The 17,486-nt window shown below is 43.9% G+C and overlaps 1 protein-coding gene across 1 annotated transcript; it reads left to right on the forward strand.

The window, feature by feature from the left end:
* The first annotated feature begins 323 nt into the window (after nt 1-323).
* On the forward strand, nt 324-8,083 carry LOC146839270 (uncharacterized). Its single transcript, XM_085651308.1, has 2 exons — nt 324-439; nt 2,896-8,083. The coding sequence occupies exon 2, from the start codon at nt 3,507-3,509 to the stop codon at nt 4,695-4,697; it is 1,191 nt and encodes a 396-aa protein (XP_085507434.1). The 5' UTR covers nt 324-439; nt 2,896-3,506; the 3' UTR covers nt 4,698-8,083.
* Nucleotides 8,084-17,486: the final 9,403 nt, after the last annotated feature.

Genomic DNA, 17,486 nt, shown 5'->3' on the forward strand with positions numbered 1-17,486 from the left:
CCGGGGGGCTCAGGGGCCCCAAGGAGGAGCAGGGGTTCAGCTGCGGCTCGTCAGGTCTGGGGGTCCTGGGGGCTCAGGGGCCCTGAGGAGGAGCGGGTCAGACGCTGCTCTCAGGTCGGTCCCGGATACAGCTCCGGGGCCCCCCTCCACTGGAAGGCCTCACGGCTTCATGTAGCGCACAAACGAGGGCATGGGGCGGTCAGGAGAGCACCGGATGTGACGCATGCATGAGGGACACTGCTCTCGCCGCTGCTTCCTGCAGGGGGCGGGGCCAGGAGCTGTGACACCGGGACCTGGCTCTGGTTCAAGATTGCTGCAGGACCACAGGACTGACGCACTCACTTCTTCCGGTTCCCGGGTCTGCACACGTGACCCGGAACTGCTTCCGGTCTCGGCAGTGTCCGGCACAGACGGGACAAAGGAGTTGCGCTGCTGCACTGTGAGTTATTCCCCATTCCCGCCCCGTCTTCCTTTAACCGGCCCCGGTGTGCAAGTGCTTTATACGAGTATCGGGGGGCGGGGAGGTTGTACCTGGGGGGGGGGGGGGGGCGTCCCCGGGGCCCTCGCTTCCTCCTCGTGATCACATCTGAGGGGCCGCAGCGCGTTCACAGCTCCAAGGCTTCGGGCGGCTCATGCGTGACATCCTCATGGCCTCAGGGTACTTATGAGTGACATTCACCGCCACATGAGTGACTCTGTCTCACGAATTAAACTAACCAACCCAGTCCACGGGCACGGATATGCGAGGAATCACTTCTGAGCTATCAGGAGGAGCTTTACCACCGTCGTGAAACTGCTGCAGAGCCCCTAAAGTGAAAGGCCACTGTTAATCCCAAATCTGGTCTGTTCTGTACAGCTCGGTGTACTTTGAATGCAGGGATTTGTATGCATATACTGAGTACCCGTATAAGAGAAAACTACTATTCGCAGCATTCAAAGTGTTTAGAGCTAAAAAGGCAAAATCCAGTTCCAATTCACAAGGGGCACACAACAGGCAGCAGCTGAGGGCTGGATACTACAGTTCTTGGTGTCATGTGATGTGACACTGTGAGCCACCCTCTAACACAAATGTCGTCTCAATTATAACTTCTAATCTCCCACACACAACAAGAAGCTTCAGCAAGGCCTGGCCCAAATGCTGCTCAGTCTGCCGATTCACCCCCCTCCCCCCCCCTTCTTTGGATTTTAGTCTTTGTTATTACGGCATCAGTTCCCAGATATGTCCTCTCCTACTGGCTTACCTTGAGGGCTCTCACAATGTACCGCAGCCATGAGCGGCCACTGCTTTAACAATACTGCAACCTACATTCCGGCCTTACAATGGCATAGTGCGCTATACAAATGACGTGGCTTCAACCAGGTAAACTGTCTTATCTCACTCCACCTCCAAGGGATTGCACCAAGCTGTTATTAAAGCGTCCTAAGGTTCGACCCGTCACTGCCGCTTCATTTACCGGGAACTGCGATGTTGACAACTCCACAATCTTGAAAAGCTCTATAGCTCGAATTGCTCTTAATTTGCTTATAAGAGTCGTTTCTAACATTTCTTAGTAGGCAATTCATTTTTGAAATGTTTAAACTCGTAGATTTTTATTCTCCCGACGGGACAGCAGTCAGAGCACTCCAGTCGACTCCACTCGAGTCACCCGCCGCCCGAGAATCCGTCCTCTCTTCCTTCCAGGACGTGAAGTCACGCGCCAGCCAGGACGCAACCGCTGCTGAGGGCAGGCCCTTCCTCGGGTCTGTATAATTGGGCAGTGACTCTGTGACAGCCGCGTGCCGCGGGCGGGAATTTCAATGCTGGCAGTGCAAAAATGTAACATTGTAGCACTCAGCCGCTGCAGACAAGATCATTACCTATTTACTGGGCCTGCCGGGGAGCAGCAGACCGAGCGCACAGAGGTGTCACAGGTGCCGGCGCGCGCGCAAGCAGCCTGGTGTAGCCAGTTTCAGCGCTGGCACAGTGTTGAGACAGTGGCATTAAAATGTGCGACAATACATTTCAGTGCGGTGATGCGGAACACCACACTGAAATGCATTAGAGTCACGCCTGATGCGTGATACTTGGCAGGCCTGCACATTGTACCACCCGTGACTGAGGCCCTGGAATACACAGAATCATCTTACAGTGAGCTTAGAATGAAGACCTGGAGTATATTACACCACCCAGCGTGGGTTTTACCTGAGGAGTCGGGGTGAATTATACCACCCAGCCTGGGCTTTACCCCCAGAGTCGGGGTGCATTATACCACCCAGCATGGGCTTTACCCGAGGTGTCGGGGTGCATTACACTACCCAGCCTGAGTTTTACCCGAGGTGTCGGGGTGCATTACACCACCCAGCGTGGGCTTTACCTGAGGAGTCAAGGTACATTATACCACCTAGTGTGGGCTTTAAATCAAAGAACTGTAGTATATTACATCACTCGTGTGGGTTATACCCCATGTGTCAAGGCACATTATATTATCCACACAGGGCTTCTAGGCCTGGGGATCCCCATGTTCTAAGATACAGGGCGGGTTATTCGGGAGGAGTCTGAGTACATTATATCATCCACACAGGGCTAGGGGTCTCCATGTTATAAGATACAGGACAGTACTGTGGCGGCAGGAAAGATCAGTTTGCCACATATTTGAGATGTCCGTAATGCAAGTTTGACATGTTTGTGATGGTTTTGTGTCATGGAATATTTAATTTTTTGATTGCTTTGAACTGTTAGTTTATTTTTAAGTATCACTACAAGGAGTACACGTTTTGCATAAAATATTTTTCTGCTCATTTTCAAGGGCTTAAAAGTGGAATGATAAATTGAATTATGTGATAAGTTGTTTCAGCAAAGTGTTCTGCATTAAACCTTACGTAATGGTGAATTGCAAATGTCTTTATACCCAACAGAGAGCAGATGAATAAAAAGTAGATAAGAATTTGAAAAACTGGAACCTTCATATTTCCATGAGAAGAGCAAGAGAAAAAGACATTTCCTTTTCAGAAACAGATGAGTCCAGTAAAAGAAAGGATCACAACAAGCCGAAAAGTGTGATCCACTGTAAGTGAAAATTTGAGCTAAAGATTGCTCTTTACTCGCTGGCCTACACAAAATAAACTTGCAGCCAAAACGCTAACGTTACAATCTGGTGGCCAACATCAACCAGTTACTTGGTACTTGTATAATGCGGTTATCAATAACAGACTCTCTTCCATGTCTTCGATTATGAAGATTGAGAAGGATACGTCCTGAGATTACAGGGAATTGACAAATAATTGAGGCTCTGGGCTTTGTCCTTCGAGCATTACCAGCATTAAAAATGCTTGCATCCTCCTTATGATCAAGGACAGGCGGAGCATCCTGGTGGTCAGCCTGTGCAGGTAAAAGCACCACTCCCCAGTGCTGGAGGGGCTTTTGTGCGAGACCCTGGCTGTCCTCTGCGTCCTCATCCTTCGACTGAGAGTCCTCCTGTAGAAGCAGTTTTTATACACTTGACCTCCACGTGTGCAGATCGAAAAGGATGAAACGACTCTGGTTAGCAGCTCGTATTCGTAGAGGTGAGAGTGGGGTTGTTTGGAACCCCTGTGCCTGCTGCAGCATCAGCGCTGTGCCTGCCACTGAAGAGTGTTCTGATGCAACTGCACAGTGTGTCAAGATTAAGAAAGATGATCTTCCACCAAACTTTCCAAAACAAGAAGAGGGAACAGTTAAAGCCGATGGTAATGTTGAGACACCAGTCAGTTTAGAAGAACATCAGAAGGATAGGCACAGTAACGGGATGAGCTTAGAGGATGAAACTCACAACTCACAGGAGGAATATACTGAACAGAAACCAGAGAAGCTCGACAGCTCCCCTGAAGGACTTGAAACGGAAGTGCCTTTCTCAGAAAACAATGAAAATACAACTGTGCAATCTCTTGACCCAGGACAATTTGACAAAAGGCAAGACGTGCCAATATCTGCTGCCAACACACAAGATCAATCCACTGAAAGTGGACAGTGTGCCAACACCAGGCCAAAGCTGAAGAAAGCAAGAGATAAAAAGAAGTCCATGGAATATATTTGTGCTAAATATGGGAAAAGTTTTTGCAGACCAACAGAGCTACTCAAATACCAACGGAGATATATTGGAGATAATTCAGCAATGTTTAATGAATTGGGGAAATATTTTAAAAGATTTTCAGCCACAGATCAGAAAACAGAAATACAAGATAAATTATCTCCCGCTATTGAAAAAGAAAATATTTTAAATATCCCACCATCATTGCAAATACATCAGGAGGAAAAGACAGTTGAAGAAGAGAAGCCACCCCCAACTACCAATAATGACACAAATGTCACTAGATCTTCACTCCTCGTTCCACACCAGGGCACAAACACCGAACCCGCTGAAAGTGGGAAAAGCGTCAGTGGCTTATCCTCACTCCAGAGACGAGATGAAAAACCCAGCGGGAAACGATACCCATGTACGGAGTGTGAGAAGACCTTCACTGCCTTATCGACACTAAAGAGGCATCATGACAAACACACAGGGAAACGATACGCATGCACAGATTGTGGGAAAACATATGGCAGAATCTATAATTTAAAGTTACACCAAAAAGTACACACAGTAAATAAACCACCTCCGGGGACTGGGCACGGGACTGATGTCAGCAGTAACTTAAATCTAACTGAACAAATAAAAAATACACCAAACAGGAGACAATAACTCCTGTGAGAAACTCAGCACAAGTAGTGACCGTGGAAAGAGATTTACAGACTCCTCATCCATGCATGCGCATGAAACAATACATCCAGGGGGATAAAAAGAAGCAGATAAAAGTCCTGAGGATGGGGAGAAATTTCTCAGGGTAAAAACGTTATTCATTCACCAGCAAATCCATATCGGCGAGAAGCCATTTTCATATAGTAAATGTAGGAAGAGTTTAATCTGTCATTAAGTTTGAGTCTACACCAGAGGGTGCATGTGTTCATCTTGGACTCACTAACCTTCATGGAACATGAGAACAACATCAGTCTCAAAACGAGTGCACAAATGAAAGAATACTGCAGAAAAAGACAGCTCGCACCAGCATGGTCACCAGCACCACTCAACACAACCCTGGTTTGAAAAACAAGGGACTGAGAGTTTAGGAGCTCAGATAACTGGACCTAACCCCAAGCAGCATTTCCTGTAGATATAGGTGATGAGAAAGATGCCCAGAAATTGAAAAGTATTATACCTGCTATTTACAGTGCTTAAAGTATAAAACTGTGGTGTTGAGCGCTATAAGAAATGAAGTTATTTTCTGTATTGATGCTGTACTCAACTTTCTAAAATTATAAAACCACGCTGGGCTTCCAGTCCATTGTAGGCCCTATTTTTGGCCTCTCTTTAGCAGTCAGAGAAAAGTTAATTTGTGACAAAACTACAATCTATGCAGTTAAAGCAAGACAACAAAGAATGAGTGGGGGGAACAGTAGCTAAACATAGAAAAATTGTGGAAGGAGTAAAAAAGTTATTTGGGGGCTGCCTTTTCCTGGCAGTCAAAGACCGGGGGATCTGAAAGAACCTTTTACCGGACAATGTAGGTGGCCTTCTTAGTGGAAAGTCAGAAATGTTGTGGTATAATTACTTCTTTAAGGACTTGCAGAAGGGATGAAGTGACACCTTCATAGACTAAGATACCACAGGCTTGCAAGCATAGACAGGTTTCACTTTTATTTTAGTATTACAATTCTGCCAAAGTGAAAAGCTTGTGTCGGAATAGGCTCTCTCTGCTTTGTGGATGGGTTGAGACCGGATGTGTGCTTGCAGTGGGGCATGCTTAGTGCTGGGTGATGCAGCCTCGTTTTGTTCCACTTCGAGGGTAGCACTTGAGGAAAGATGTGGGCTCAAATCTCGGTGGGATAGGACTTAGGCGTGATGCTTGTAAGGTTTTTTTGTTGAACTGGTATTTGGACCACACAGTTACATTTTTTGGGAATATGTGTTTGAATGAGCTCTAGGTGACAGTGTAGAACAAGGAACACACGGATCGGATGCCTGCAAGGTTCATGCTGAGGACCACATTTCTTTTATAGTTTTGCTTGTCATTTAGGCAAAAATGTAATATGTTTTTGTTGGATTCTGTTCAGTTATGTACGTCACACCCAGATATCGCATTCTGTTTCTTTAGTGCACTTCAAATCCATGTAATCTTTTTTTGCTGGATTCCTTTGAGGCTTGCACTTGACTCCCAGGTCTACAAGACTGAGGTGGACAGCGTGGGGAATGAGTTCATTTTAGGCAGGGTGGAAATGGATTTCTAGAATAGCTTGAAATCCCACAGGGTTTCTTGTAGAAACTGAAATTAATCTGGGAAATTATCTAACAGTGGGCAGTCAGCATGTAGCAACCAGCAGTGATGGTGTGTACTCCATTCTATAACACCAAGGGTGCACAGAGGACCAGCAGTAACGACTGTGTATGTGCCGGTGATGAGCCCTGGGGAGTTAGCACTTGAGAATGGGCTAGTGGTCATTGCAAAGTGTAATGTTATAAGAACAGGCTGCTCTTCTGCCACGAAATGCAGCCATGAAATACAACCATGAAATGCAACCCTTGTTTAAACCGTGTTTCCCTTTCTCTTTCCCACGGCAAGAGGGGCATTGAGCACATTTCAATCCGGCTTACCACTATGTTTTCCCTGGCGGTAGCTGGTATTGAAAAGCGGCTGTATGTCCATCCATCTAAATTAGGTGGGCGGACATACGGCCAGACCTCCAACGTGCCAAGGGCCAATGGAGGGGCTTGACCACCCGTCATCAAACCAGCCTGAATCTAAATCAGGCAGGCCGACCATAATGTTGGTGAGAAGAGAACTCAGTCACCATTGCGACGGAGATCTCTCTCTGCCAACATTTCAATTGGGCACGAAGTGGCGCAAGAGAGGTTTGTCAGTCAAGTGAAACTTGCATCACTCATTTGTTCATGTTATTTAGGATCAAATCTTTTTATTGGCAGACAATTAGGCAAATCACATCCACAGCAAGCCGCCTACAACCCATTACGGGCCTGCTGCGAAGTTCAGATGCATACCAAGGAGCAGAGCCAAATACAGCAAAGTAGCAATCGCAAAGTGGGCATGTTAATACACAGCATGTTGCCTACAACCCAAATTGGGCTGGCCGCATAATGGGGGACAAGAGATAGAGGCCTTCCAGGCTCAATAAGAATGCAAGAGTTACCATAAACAGCTGAGTATAACAATGGTCGTAGGACAGTATTGCTGAGTGTGTTAGAATGCTTTGCATGCCAAGTAAAACAAAGATAAAGGAACATTCAAAATTGAACAAAACCCTCACTCACCCTCTCCCCTTCCGACGAGACCGTGCTGGGTTTGCAAGTTGTCTGGCTAGGACTGCTGTGAATCAGAAACATTAGGTTTATGGGTCCTTGGCCTCCCCCTGTTCAAGAGGCAAAAGTCTATGGATACGCGAGTACGCTAGACATGTCCGCTCCCCGAACTCTTTGGACAAGATAGAGATAGTAATGAATGGGGACCATATTTTCGTGTATGTGATTGCCCCTGGGGTGTATGTGAGTGCCCCTGGGGTGTATGTGATTGCCCCTGGGGGGGTTCTGATTGCCCCTGGAGGGGGGGGGGTTCTGATTGCCCCTGGGGTGGTTGTCATTGCCCCTGGGGTGTATGTCATTGCGCATGGGGTGTCTGAGAATGTGTTGCACTGCATTTTTCGTGTATAAGCATCTCACATGTTTTATAATAGTCAGTTTATAATGGACACAATGACCTGTTCATTGAATATATTGTTGTACATATGTTATTTCCTTACAGTAGTATCACCTCCTCCCCTTGTCCTACCTTTTTAATATTTTTTTTCTTTTTCTTTCCTTCTTTCAGTTTTTACTCAGATTACTTTAGTATGTTTCTTAGTAGCTTAAAATGTGATGTCTCTTGATATTACGTTTATCTACCTAATTGCCTAATAATACAATTATTGATTTACTCCTATATATTAGTTATTTACATGATTTAGTACCTTTGTAGAGATTTGAGACTATTTTTGCAACTGTATTTGTTATAAAATCTAAATAAAATTGTTGGGAAAAAATTCCTTTTCAAGTTGATGGCTATCTGAGATGGTGGTACTATCTCTGAAAAAGTTAGGAAGAGAACTATCTGTTGCTTAGATGTGGAAGGGGACGATATGTAGTTGAGGATGGAGAGACAGGTATGGAAAATTTAATTTGAAACATGAAAATGCAAGGTGTCAGTGACCGAGAGGAAATAACCGAAGATCGATCTGTCAAGGAAGTATCCAGAGTGAATTATAACCTGCAGTTACTATTTTCAGACAATTTCACTGGTCACTGTGTATTTTACAGGTACATCTTGGAAAGGTGAGTCTTTCGACCTAATTAGAATGGCAGGGTGTTCAGGGCTAATTTCTGGTATAATTGAGGGGAGTTCTTGGTGGTCGTGGCAGCACCAGAGCAAGATTACTTTAAGGCATGGGAGGTTCGGAAAATTGGTGTTTCCAAAAGTAGTAGGTTCTTGCTCCTGGGATGTCTAAATGCACGTGGAAAGGTCAGGAGATGACCTTGGTTGCTCGGCCTGACCGCATGTAGAAATTTGAATGTGAGAAGCAGACTTTAGACTTTACCCGAACTGCTGATGGCAGCCAATGAAGATCCCTCAGAAGTGGGACAATATCATCTGATTGATTTTTGTAATTAAGTGGGCTGTGGAATGCGGATAGCCTTGAGGGGGGCAGGGTGTACCGCAGGCTTGCCAAGGTGGCATCGCCTGCCTCGATCCGTAAGATGATTCATGCATGGGCTACAACTTTGCAAAAATATTGTTTTCTTTAATTTGTGAAGATGATAGTTTGAGAATAAGCTAATTTATTCCTGCGCTGACGCATTGATAGTGAAGTGTCAATCAAGAACTTTATGGATTTGACAGTCGCCAAATTCTATTAATTATTCACTCATATAAGGAACAATTTTAATATTGGGCTTACAGGAGATTAGTAAAAGCTCTGTCTTCTCTGGATTACATTTCTTGCTGCTGGCTGCCATACAGTTGTATAATTTCTTCATACCCCCTGGAATGTGTGTAAGTCATGGGCTGAAGACAGTATTAAGTAAGGTGGAGTGTCTTCCGTGGAGCTTTAGGCCTGGGACTCCTATGGTGAGTCCTACAGGCCCAATGTACACGTTGAACAGTACACGCAGGATCGTGAAGCCTGGCGGGATGCCACAAGATACTTGTTCTGCTTGTGACATAAAGGTCACCATATTGAGCAGTGGAGAGCACCACAGAAGCAAGAATCTGAACTAATTTACTACATTCCCCTGAAGCCCATTCTTGCTTCAACGTATTCAGAAGTATATCGCGAGGAGCTGTCGAACAGGACCCGCAGGCAGGCCCTCCCTTCATCAGGCATGCGATGAGTGTTCTCTAGCCCTTTTAACATCACTGTTTCTGTGATATATCCTTCTCTACAGCTCTAGAGCCAGATTGGAAGGAAGTTAGTAAAGCTAATGATTGTCATGGGGCAGTTGGTCTTTTGAGATGGGGTGATAAGCCTCTTGAAGGAACTGTTTTCCTCTTTAGAGAAGTTGTTGCATTTCCTATGGGCAAGTGAGCTTCTTATAGATGATGCTGACCTCTCAAAGGAAGGCTCTTGAGGAGTCTGGCAGCCCCTTTAAGGGGAGCTGCTGAACCGCTTATGTTGGCTTGTGAGTATCCTAATGGGATTTTGATGCTTTTGAAGGGGCTGTGGACCTCTTGATAGACCTGATAAGCTTGTTGTAGCCAGTGTCAGTTTGAAGTGAAGGACTGTTGGACCAAGTGCGGGCTGTTACACCTCTTGAAGAAAGGGCTGAAAAGCCTCTGGGGTGGCAGAGCCTCTTGTGGATGGTATGCCTGTTGAGCAACGGTCTCCAACCAGGTGCTTCTGAGCTACTGTAGCTCTCCAGCTATCCCTGAGTAGCGCACCTGTGTGCAGGCCATATTAATAAAGTAGAAAGCTTTTGCTTGGTTGAATTAATATACATATAAAATAATTGAGATTATACAACACTAATGATATTAGTATCTCGCAATGCGTTTCATTGAACATGAGTAGCTCCCAGTACAGAAAAGGTTGGAGACCCCGGCTCTCGAGAGAGCTCTATTCCCCTTGGTGACTGTTGTGGCCTTCCTATTGAAGTTTATTGTTGTCATGTGAAGCAGGCTCTTGTATTGTAATGCAGCATTTATGTAGAGGCTACTACCCCTATGATAGGTGCTGAAGCACTTGCTTGGCCTCTTTAGAGCGCGGCACGTGTTGGCCTGAGAGCGATTGAATATCTGTATAGAAGAAAAGCTGGTGAGGTTCCTGAAGGGGGATGTGGGCATCAGGAAGGGGAGCTCCTGAACCTCTCAAATAAGCTGGTAGGTGTCATAGGAGGGTATTTGGATGGTTTCTGGAGCAAATCACTTCCAGTGCGACCTTGGTAGCTTGAAATTAAGGGCTGCTGATCACTAGTGTGGCCATTGACCCCATAAATGGAGAAATGGAAAGCTGTTCGAGAGGGCAGAGCCTCTTGGGAGGGTGAGCCTCTTGATGAAAGTTTTAGTTGAATTTGTGACCTCATAACACCTTTCATGACTTTCCAAGGGGCTATTGGCCTTGACTTCTTCATCTTCTTGATTAGTAGGACCTTCTCCTCCATCTGCCTAACCTGTTGGAACGCTCTCTCCCGGTAAGCGTCTAATTCTAAGTCCTTGGATCTTTTCCTTGAAGAATTATCTTCACTATTTCTACTATTTTTAGTAAACCATCTAACCATACGTTCTATTAATTTTAATAAGTAAGATAGGGAAATTACACAAATCAATATTATTATTATTGGTGTTAACCCTGCTTATAAAACTCCTCCACCAAAGCTAATTAGCCACTTGCCTACCTTTCCAAATCCACATTCTATTTTTTTTACCCAAGATCCTACAGCTGCCCACAAACCTGATTCTTCCAATGACCTAATCTCATGAGTCAAAGTAGTTCTGTTAGTAATGTAAGAGTCCATCACTCCACTATAATCCAGTATGTATGTGCAGCACTTCTTCACCTTTCTTACTTTACAGACACCACCCTCTTTCACCAAGAGTATATTTAAAGCGAGAAGGTTCTGCCTCACTATTGATCTCATTGCCAACATTTCTTTATTCACTAATTTAAAGGATCCTGTAGTATCTACAGCAAGTCTATCTATGAACCTAGATCATTTCCAAATCTTCACATCATTCGTGGGCATTTCCCTAGGAGGAATAATAGCCCCTAAAACATCCATAACTACTTGACCAAAATCTAATTTCACTCTCCTCAAACCATGATTCTTTACTATATCTTCTTCATGATATATTCTAGGAAATACTAAAGGCAGATGACATGAACCCACTCAGTTCTTTGATAGATTGAAATGAGTAGCCTTTTTGCAAACCTAATAAAAATCTCTATTAACATGTTCTCCAATCAAAAGATCTTCATTACATAAGTTTTATCACATATACTTTCACCAACAAACTTGACTCTCCTATGGAACTATGCCTTACCAAACACCTTTTCTATCTTGCTCCATCTTTAACCTTAGATGTAACCCCGAGAACCAACATTTTATCTTCCTCCCTAATTTCATCTAAAGCAATGTTTTGCTCTTCCAAATTACTCACCACCTTTATACATCTTCCGTTATATTATTGAAATCATGTCCTGTTAGTAATGACTCTGGTATGTGCAATCTATTTCAAATACTTGCCATACTTAATTTCCTTTTTACTCCAATGAATACATTCTCAAAAGTCTCATTATACTCAGTCAGATATGGGGAACGAAACTCCATATAATTAAAGATCTCTAGAAAAGCCCTGAAGGAGAATCATAAAGTTCCACTTCACTAGCTAATGTAGAAAGGAAAATGCATACATAGCAACTTCCAACTTTAAAACTTTTAATATATTCTTTAATCATTTTAGTATACACATTTTCTGTAAAACCATTAACTTTGATAAGTGGTTCACAAACCTGGCATCCTGTAATGAGGACTCAGAAACATAGTTAACGCTGCAGCCAAAGGGATGACGCCCGAGGGGTATATGGAGTCCACAGAGAGCTTACCCTGCTGGAAGAGGGCAGGATGTGAATAACGAATGAGTGAATTTATGAAACCAATGAAGGGAGGAACTCCGTATCAATGAGAGATACTTACCGGATAGAGGGATGGATGGCGGTCTGCTAAAGATAGGTGCAGTGGTCACTTTGTTCTAACGGTATATGGTACGTCTCGTTATCCTATGTTATTTTGGATGCATTCTGCAAATGCTGAAGGGGTCGGCATATTATTGTGTGGTACTGTGTATAAACTAATAAAGTAAAGAAAATATCTAAATGCTTTTCATTTAAAGGTACTACTTGCTTAATCTCTTTATGACTTGGTCTACTTGCAATTTCACTCGTTATTTGATCCGAAACAGTCAGCATTCCCACAGGCCAACTAATACGAATAATATCATTATCAATAATATCATTCTTACAATTCATTTTTTTATTAATTCCTTCTTTAAGACTATAATAAAAATTAGTATTCACTTCTCAGTACTTGTAAAGAGGAACATAAACATTAAAAATTAGCCTCATCAGTCTCTGTATTATCATTCTTTATTTTTTCTTTCTCTAGTTATTTCAGCCTTTAGGTTACATTCTCCTTTCTCAATATCTTGATTTTCATCACAATTCAGTATTTCAAAAGTGTCTATTTCCCCCTCTTGGTCAGTGGCGTCACTGGTTTTGTGAGCGACTGGTAAGGTAAGATTTCCTGTCTTTAAAAAAAAAAGTGTATTAATCTCCCTCATTGTCTGTCACCAGCACTCTACTGCTCGTCGTCATCTGTCACCAGCACTCCCTCCTCCCCTGCTTGTCATAGTCTGTCACCAGCTCACCCCCCCTCTGCTCTTACCTTCTCTGGCCGCCACTGGGCGGGAAACACAGGGATCGCCCCGGCGGCAAAAGGTCAAGCTACACCATTGCTCATGGTGACTCTTCTGCAGTGTCATGCTCTAGAGTTTAACCTTTTTCTAAAACATGGTGGCACTTATTCCTTTGAAAAGTCATCTTCGTCAGTATCTTCCTCCTACACTGTTACTAGGTACACCCACTCTGGTGAAGAATAGTTCAGATTAGGAACTCTCTAAGTGGTAGTTTGAATACAGGTATTTCACTCCTCATTTGCCCAGCTCAAATGTTTCTTCAGATGTTTTTCTGATTCACAATGTTTTCTTTTGCGAGCTTTTTTCTGGGTAATTCTTCAGCAATAGTCTTTCGTCGCTTTCCTACTCAAGACATTTGATAAAATTTGAACTTGTAAACCTTCTTTTCTGGGAAGGGGTCTTTTCAACTCTGATTCCCAATTCCAACTTTTTTCTGCTTTGGTCAGAGATTTCCTCTTCTTGCTGCCACTCATGCATTTGCATCACAGCAGCCTTCACTCTGACCACTCTGTAACTGGACTTCAGGGTCTTAATCTCAACTTTCGCCTGCAACTGTTTTCTTTGACTTGCTGCTTGATCTTCATGACTTTCTGTTTGATCTTACAGTTACAGAAAAATCTTCACTCCCTTTCATCTGGATATGCGCAGCAAATTCGAGTGTGACTGCGGTTTTGTTCAGCAGACTGTGCATTTGCTTCATCTGATCTTGCCTCATCCACAGTTTCAGTTACTAACTCCCTTTGTGTGTGACCATTGTTGATCCACTGAGGCACCCCTCACATTTAACTGCACTGTTGATGATCACCAGGAAAGGACCACTCCAGCATTCATTGAGGCAGCTTCTTCTGACATACTTGTGAATGAACACCCAGTCACGGCATTTAAACCATGGCAGGGTGCATGTTTGTAGTCTTTTGTAACTGCATTCACCTGATAAGAGACAGATTTCACCACATCAGCCCGACCTTTACAATAATCTACTAAAATGTAATCAGTTATTAAAACTAATGCAGCTGTGCAAGTCTCATTACTCTGTGCATGATCACTTCATGAGGCGATAGTCCAGTCTTTCTCTTCGGAGTACTTCTCATATTCATTAGCACAAGGAGGAATGCATCTGTCCATTTTAATACTATTGAAACACAAACGTTTTCCGGTTTATTCTTGAGAGTGCCATTGGTTCACTCCACCACCCCTGAGGATTGTGGTTGATAGCTAAAATGGAATCTTTGCTTAATCTTAAGAGCTGTACATATTATTACACTTCCGAAGTGAGTGCCACGATCCGTCTCAATAGAAGTTGGGAGATCAAATCTTGGTATTAATTCCATTAACAACAATTTGGCAACTGTAAGGTTATCTGCGCTAGCGGTGGGAAATGCCTCAACCCAGTTTAAGAATCAGCAGACCACTACCATGTTGTACTTCAAGCTACTGCATTGCGGCATCTCAAGAGAGTCTGCCTGTAATCTCATAAATGGGCATGAGTTTCATTATGCAAATTTTGACACCCAGGGTACAACACCAAGTCTGGTAAAATATATTTTGCTTCGCATTTACATACACACTTGATAATTCTTTTTATGACCAAATCTTTCCCATTTCGTTTTCGCAATCATTTTCCTGCAAATTTCTTAACTCAGTCAAAGAAGTCTGATTTAAATCCAGTTAGAAACAGTTTACTTTATCTGACCCTTGTACACTTGAAAGTTTTACATTTCCACTTTCTTCCAGCAACGCACAATACCTCACCCTTTGGTCAGCATGTGTGTTTCCTTAGGTGATTAAATTCTTGCCAGCCTTATGGGCCTGACACTTTGAAACTGCCACTTCCTTTGGTTTTTGAATTTCATTTAACAGAACCAATATGTACATACTTTTCTTAAGCACCTGAGGACGTCATGAATCCTCTCTTAGAGCACAGTTGTACTTAATCATGGACAACACCAAAACCATATGGGCTATCTGTATAGATCATCACATCCACATTTTCTGACAAGCAGCAAGCTCTAGTTAAAGAAATCAACTCTGCTACTTAGCTGAGGTCCTATCTGGTAAAAAGGATTCTTCTATTATCTCTGTAATACATTCACTGCACTGGGGCCGTGTCTGAGGGATTAACCCCTCACCCGATCCCTTTCTATGACGGCGTCACCCTTGGTTAGGGTTTGAAGTGATTCCAGATTCAGCATCTCTCCAACCCTCATTTCTTCCTTTGTGGTGGAATTGGTTCCAAGCTTTTTTCTGCCATATATTTTGCAGAGTAGTACGGCTGCCTGCGGGTTTCATCATTCTTCAAATTGAGGCTGTGTCAGACTAAGGGCCACGGGCATGAATTCCCATGACTTCTGTGGAAGCGAAGATCTGCCACCACTTCCCCTTGAGGTATTCCTTAGTATCAGAAGAGATGAGTGACACTGATGGCTGACCCTGGAGAGATCTGATATCAGGTCCCAGATAGTGACACAGGAGCAAGTGTTGAGGCGGCAAGGGAGTGTTTGATGTCTGTTGGTGATTGTGCTGTGCTGCGGGAGGTGGGTAGGAGGCAGCTCTCCGTAGAAGTGGCAGGCAGTGCAGGAGAAGGCATTTTCAGTGCTGGTGAGGAGGGCACTGGTGCAGTGCAGGAGAGGGCACCTTAAGGGATGGTGAGGGCGGCACTGGCACAGTGCAGGAGAAGGCGCCTTCAGTGCTGCTGAGAAGGGCACTGGCGCAGTGCAGGAGAAGGCACCTTCAGTGCTGAGTCTGGTTGGCACGGGAGAGCGTGTTGAAAAAGGCGGGAAGGCTGCAACAGGTCAACTGGGCATACAAAGAGATGAGGAGTTATGGCAAAAGAGACTCACACAGGCACAAAAGCTTGAAAAGGACGAAAAGACAAAACCATGGCACAAAGATTAATGGAAGCAAGAGAGAGAAAGAAAAAGAGCAAAACAATGGCACAAAGATCAAAGTATGCAAAAGAGAGAGAGAGTAAAAAAAGAAATAGTGGCAAAAATATTGCAAACAGGACCAAAAGAAATAGTGTTACAGGAAAGAAATAGAGCCAAAAGGCAAACGGATGCAACGGAGAATGTGAGAGCAAGAATGATCTTGAAAACAAGAATCAGAGAGCAACAGTAGGGCGAAGCAGCAAGACGATGAGGAGGATAGCCTCCACCTTGCAGGAGCAGGGTCTGCAAGGGTCTGGCCGGATCAGAAGACCAGGCACAAATAAGTCCACAGGTTTGGACCTGGCAGTGCCTACGTAATCCTATAGCCATGTATTTCACTTTTTGGTCATGTATACATTCCCTAAGCTTTTCTTATTCCTCAAAGGTAATTGTTTTATCTTTAGAAGTAACTGTAAAGTAAGATGGGTGAATCAAATCATATCTAGTATTCATTTCCACCCGCAACGGTCCAAGAACAAGGAATTCCTTCCTTCTATTAGCTGTAAACTTGGATGCATCTGGAAAGATGAAGACCCTATGACCAAACCATTGTAATTGCTTCTTCATTTAGCCGCTGTTCAAATTGCCACCATATTTGCATATTGTTGGAATAAGTTATGATTCTCCTAGGCTTGGTGTTGCAGAGGATGAAGACTTTGGGCCAATCCTATGAGCTCTGTATGTCGATTTGTTGCAGGGATTCTGCTTATGCACAGAACTATGCGCAGGAAACCAGGACCTCAGAGAATTGTGGTGTACCAGAAACTCCCCTCAGAACCAAGAACCCCTATCCGACTAGCTTAGTGTCACATTCGTTATCCGAGATTTAGCTTGGCGGTCCCAATGTATAGACAACCCAGAACAAGCGACTTAGATACTCTCAGGAGTGGTGGGAATCCGAAATACCCGTTGGTAGCTATATATCAGTCCACAACAGAATAACAAAGACACGGTAAAGTTTAAAGAGTTTATTTTATAAACCTCGCGTCCTAAGATGCAGTACTTTGGCTAACACAAGCAGACAAATGGTTAGGATCAGCACCATCAGCATTGTTACAATACCATAGAAAATGAAAGGAGCAATCATAATAATAATGACAGTGGAAAGCGACCACCCTCCTTTCTCTAGCAACTAATAAGTTATTATTAGACTAATAGAAGGTCTCTTAGGCTTGCATGGGGGATCCCATACCTTATAGATCAGCTTAGTGGAATCACATCACAGGATCAGCTAGGCTCTCTCCTGCAACAGCTCTTCGTTTCGAATGTAAGTGAAAACATGCTGCTCTGCAATATTAAAGGACTTGTCTTTCAGGTATTGGCAGCTGTATGTATGTTATGGCTAAGAAGTGGTACGATCAACCTGAACACAACAACCTGCACCGTCTAGTGACCCAGACTCGTTCTTTACACGGTGTACAGACCAAGGTCACTGCTCACTGTTAAGGATGTTAAACAACAGACGGTTCTCATGTGAAGCAAAGTCGAGTCAGCAGTTCTCGAATCAATAACATGTAACAACAGTGTCGCGTGCAAAAGCAGCAGAAGCGGCAA

Source organism: Triturus cristatus, chromosome 4_1 (assembly GCF_964204655.1).
Source record: "Triturus cristatus chromosome 4_1, aTriCri1.1, whole genome shotgun sequence".
NCBI classification, from domain to species: domain Eukaryota; kingdom Metazoa; phylum Chordata; class Amphibia; order Caudata; family Salamandridae; genus Triturus; species Triturus cristatus.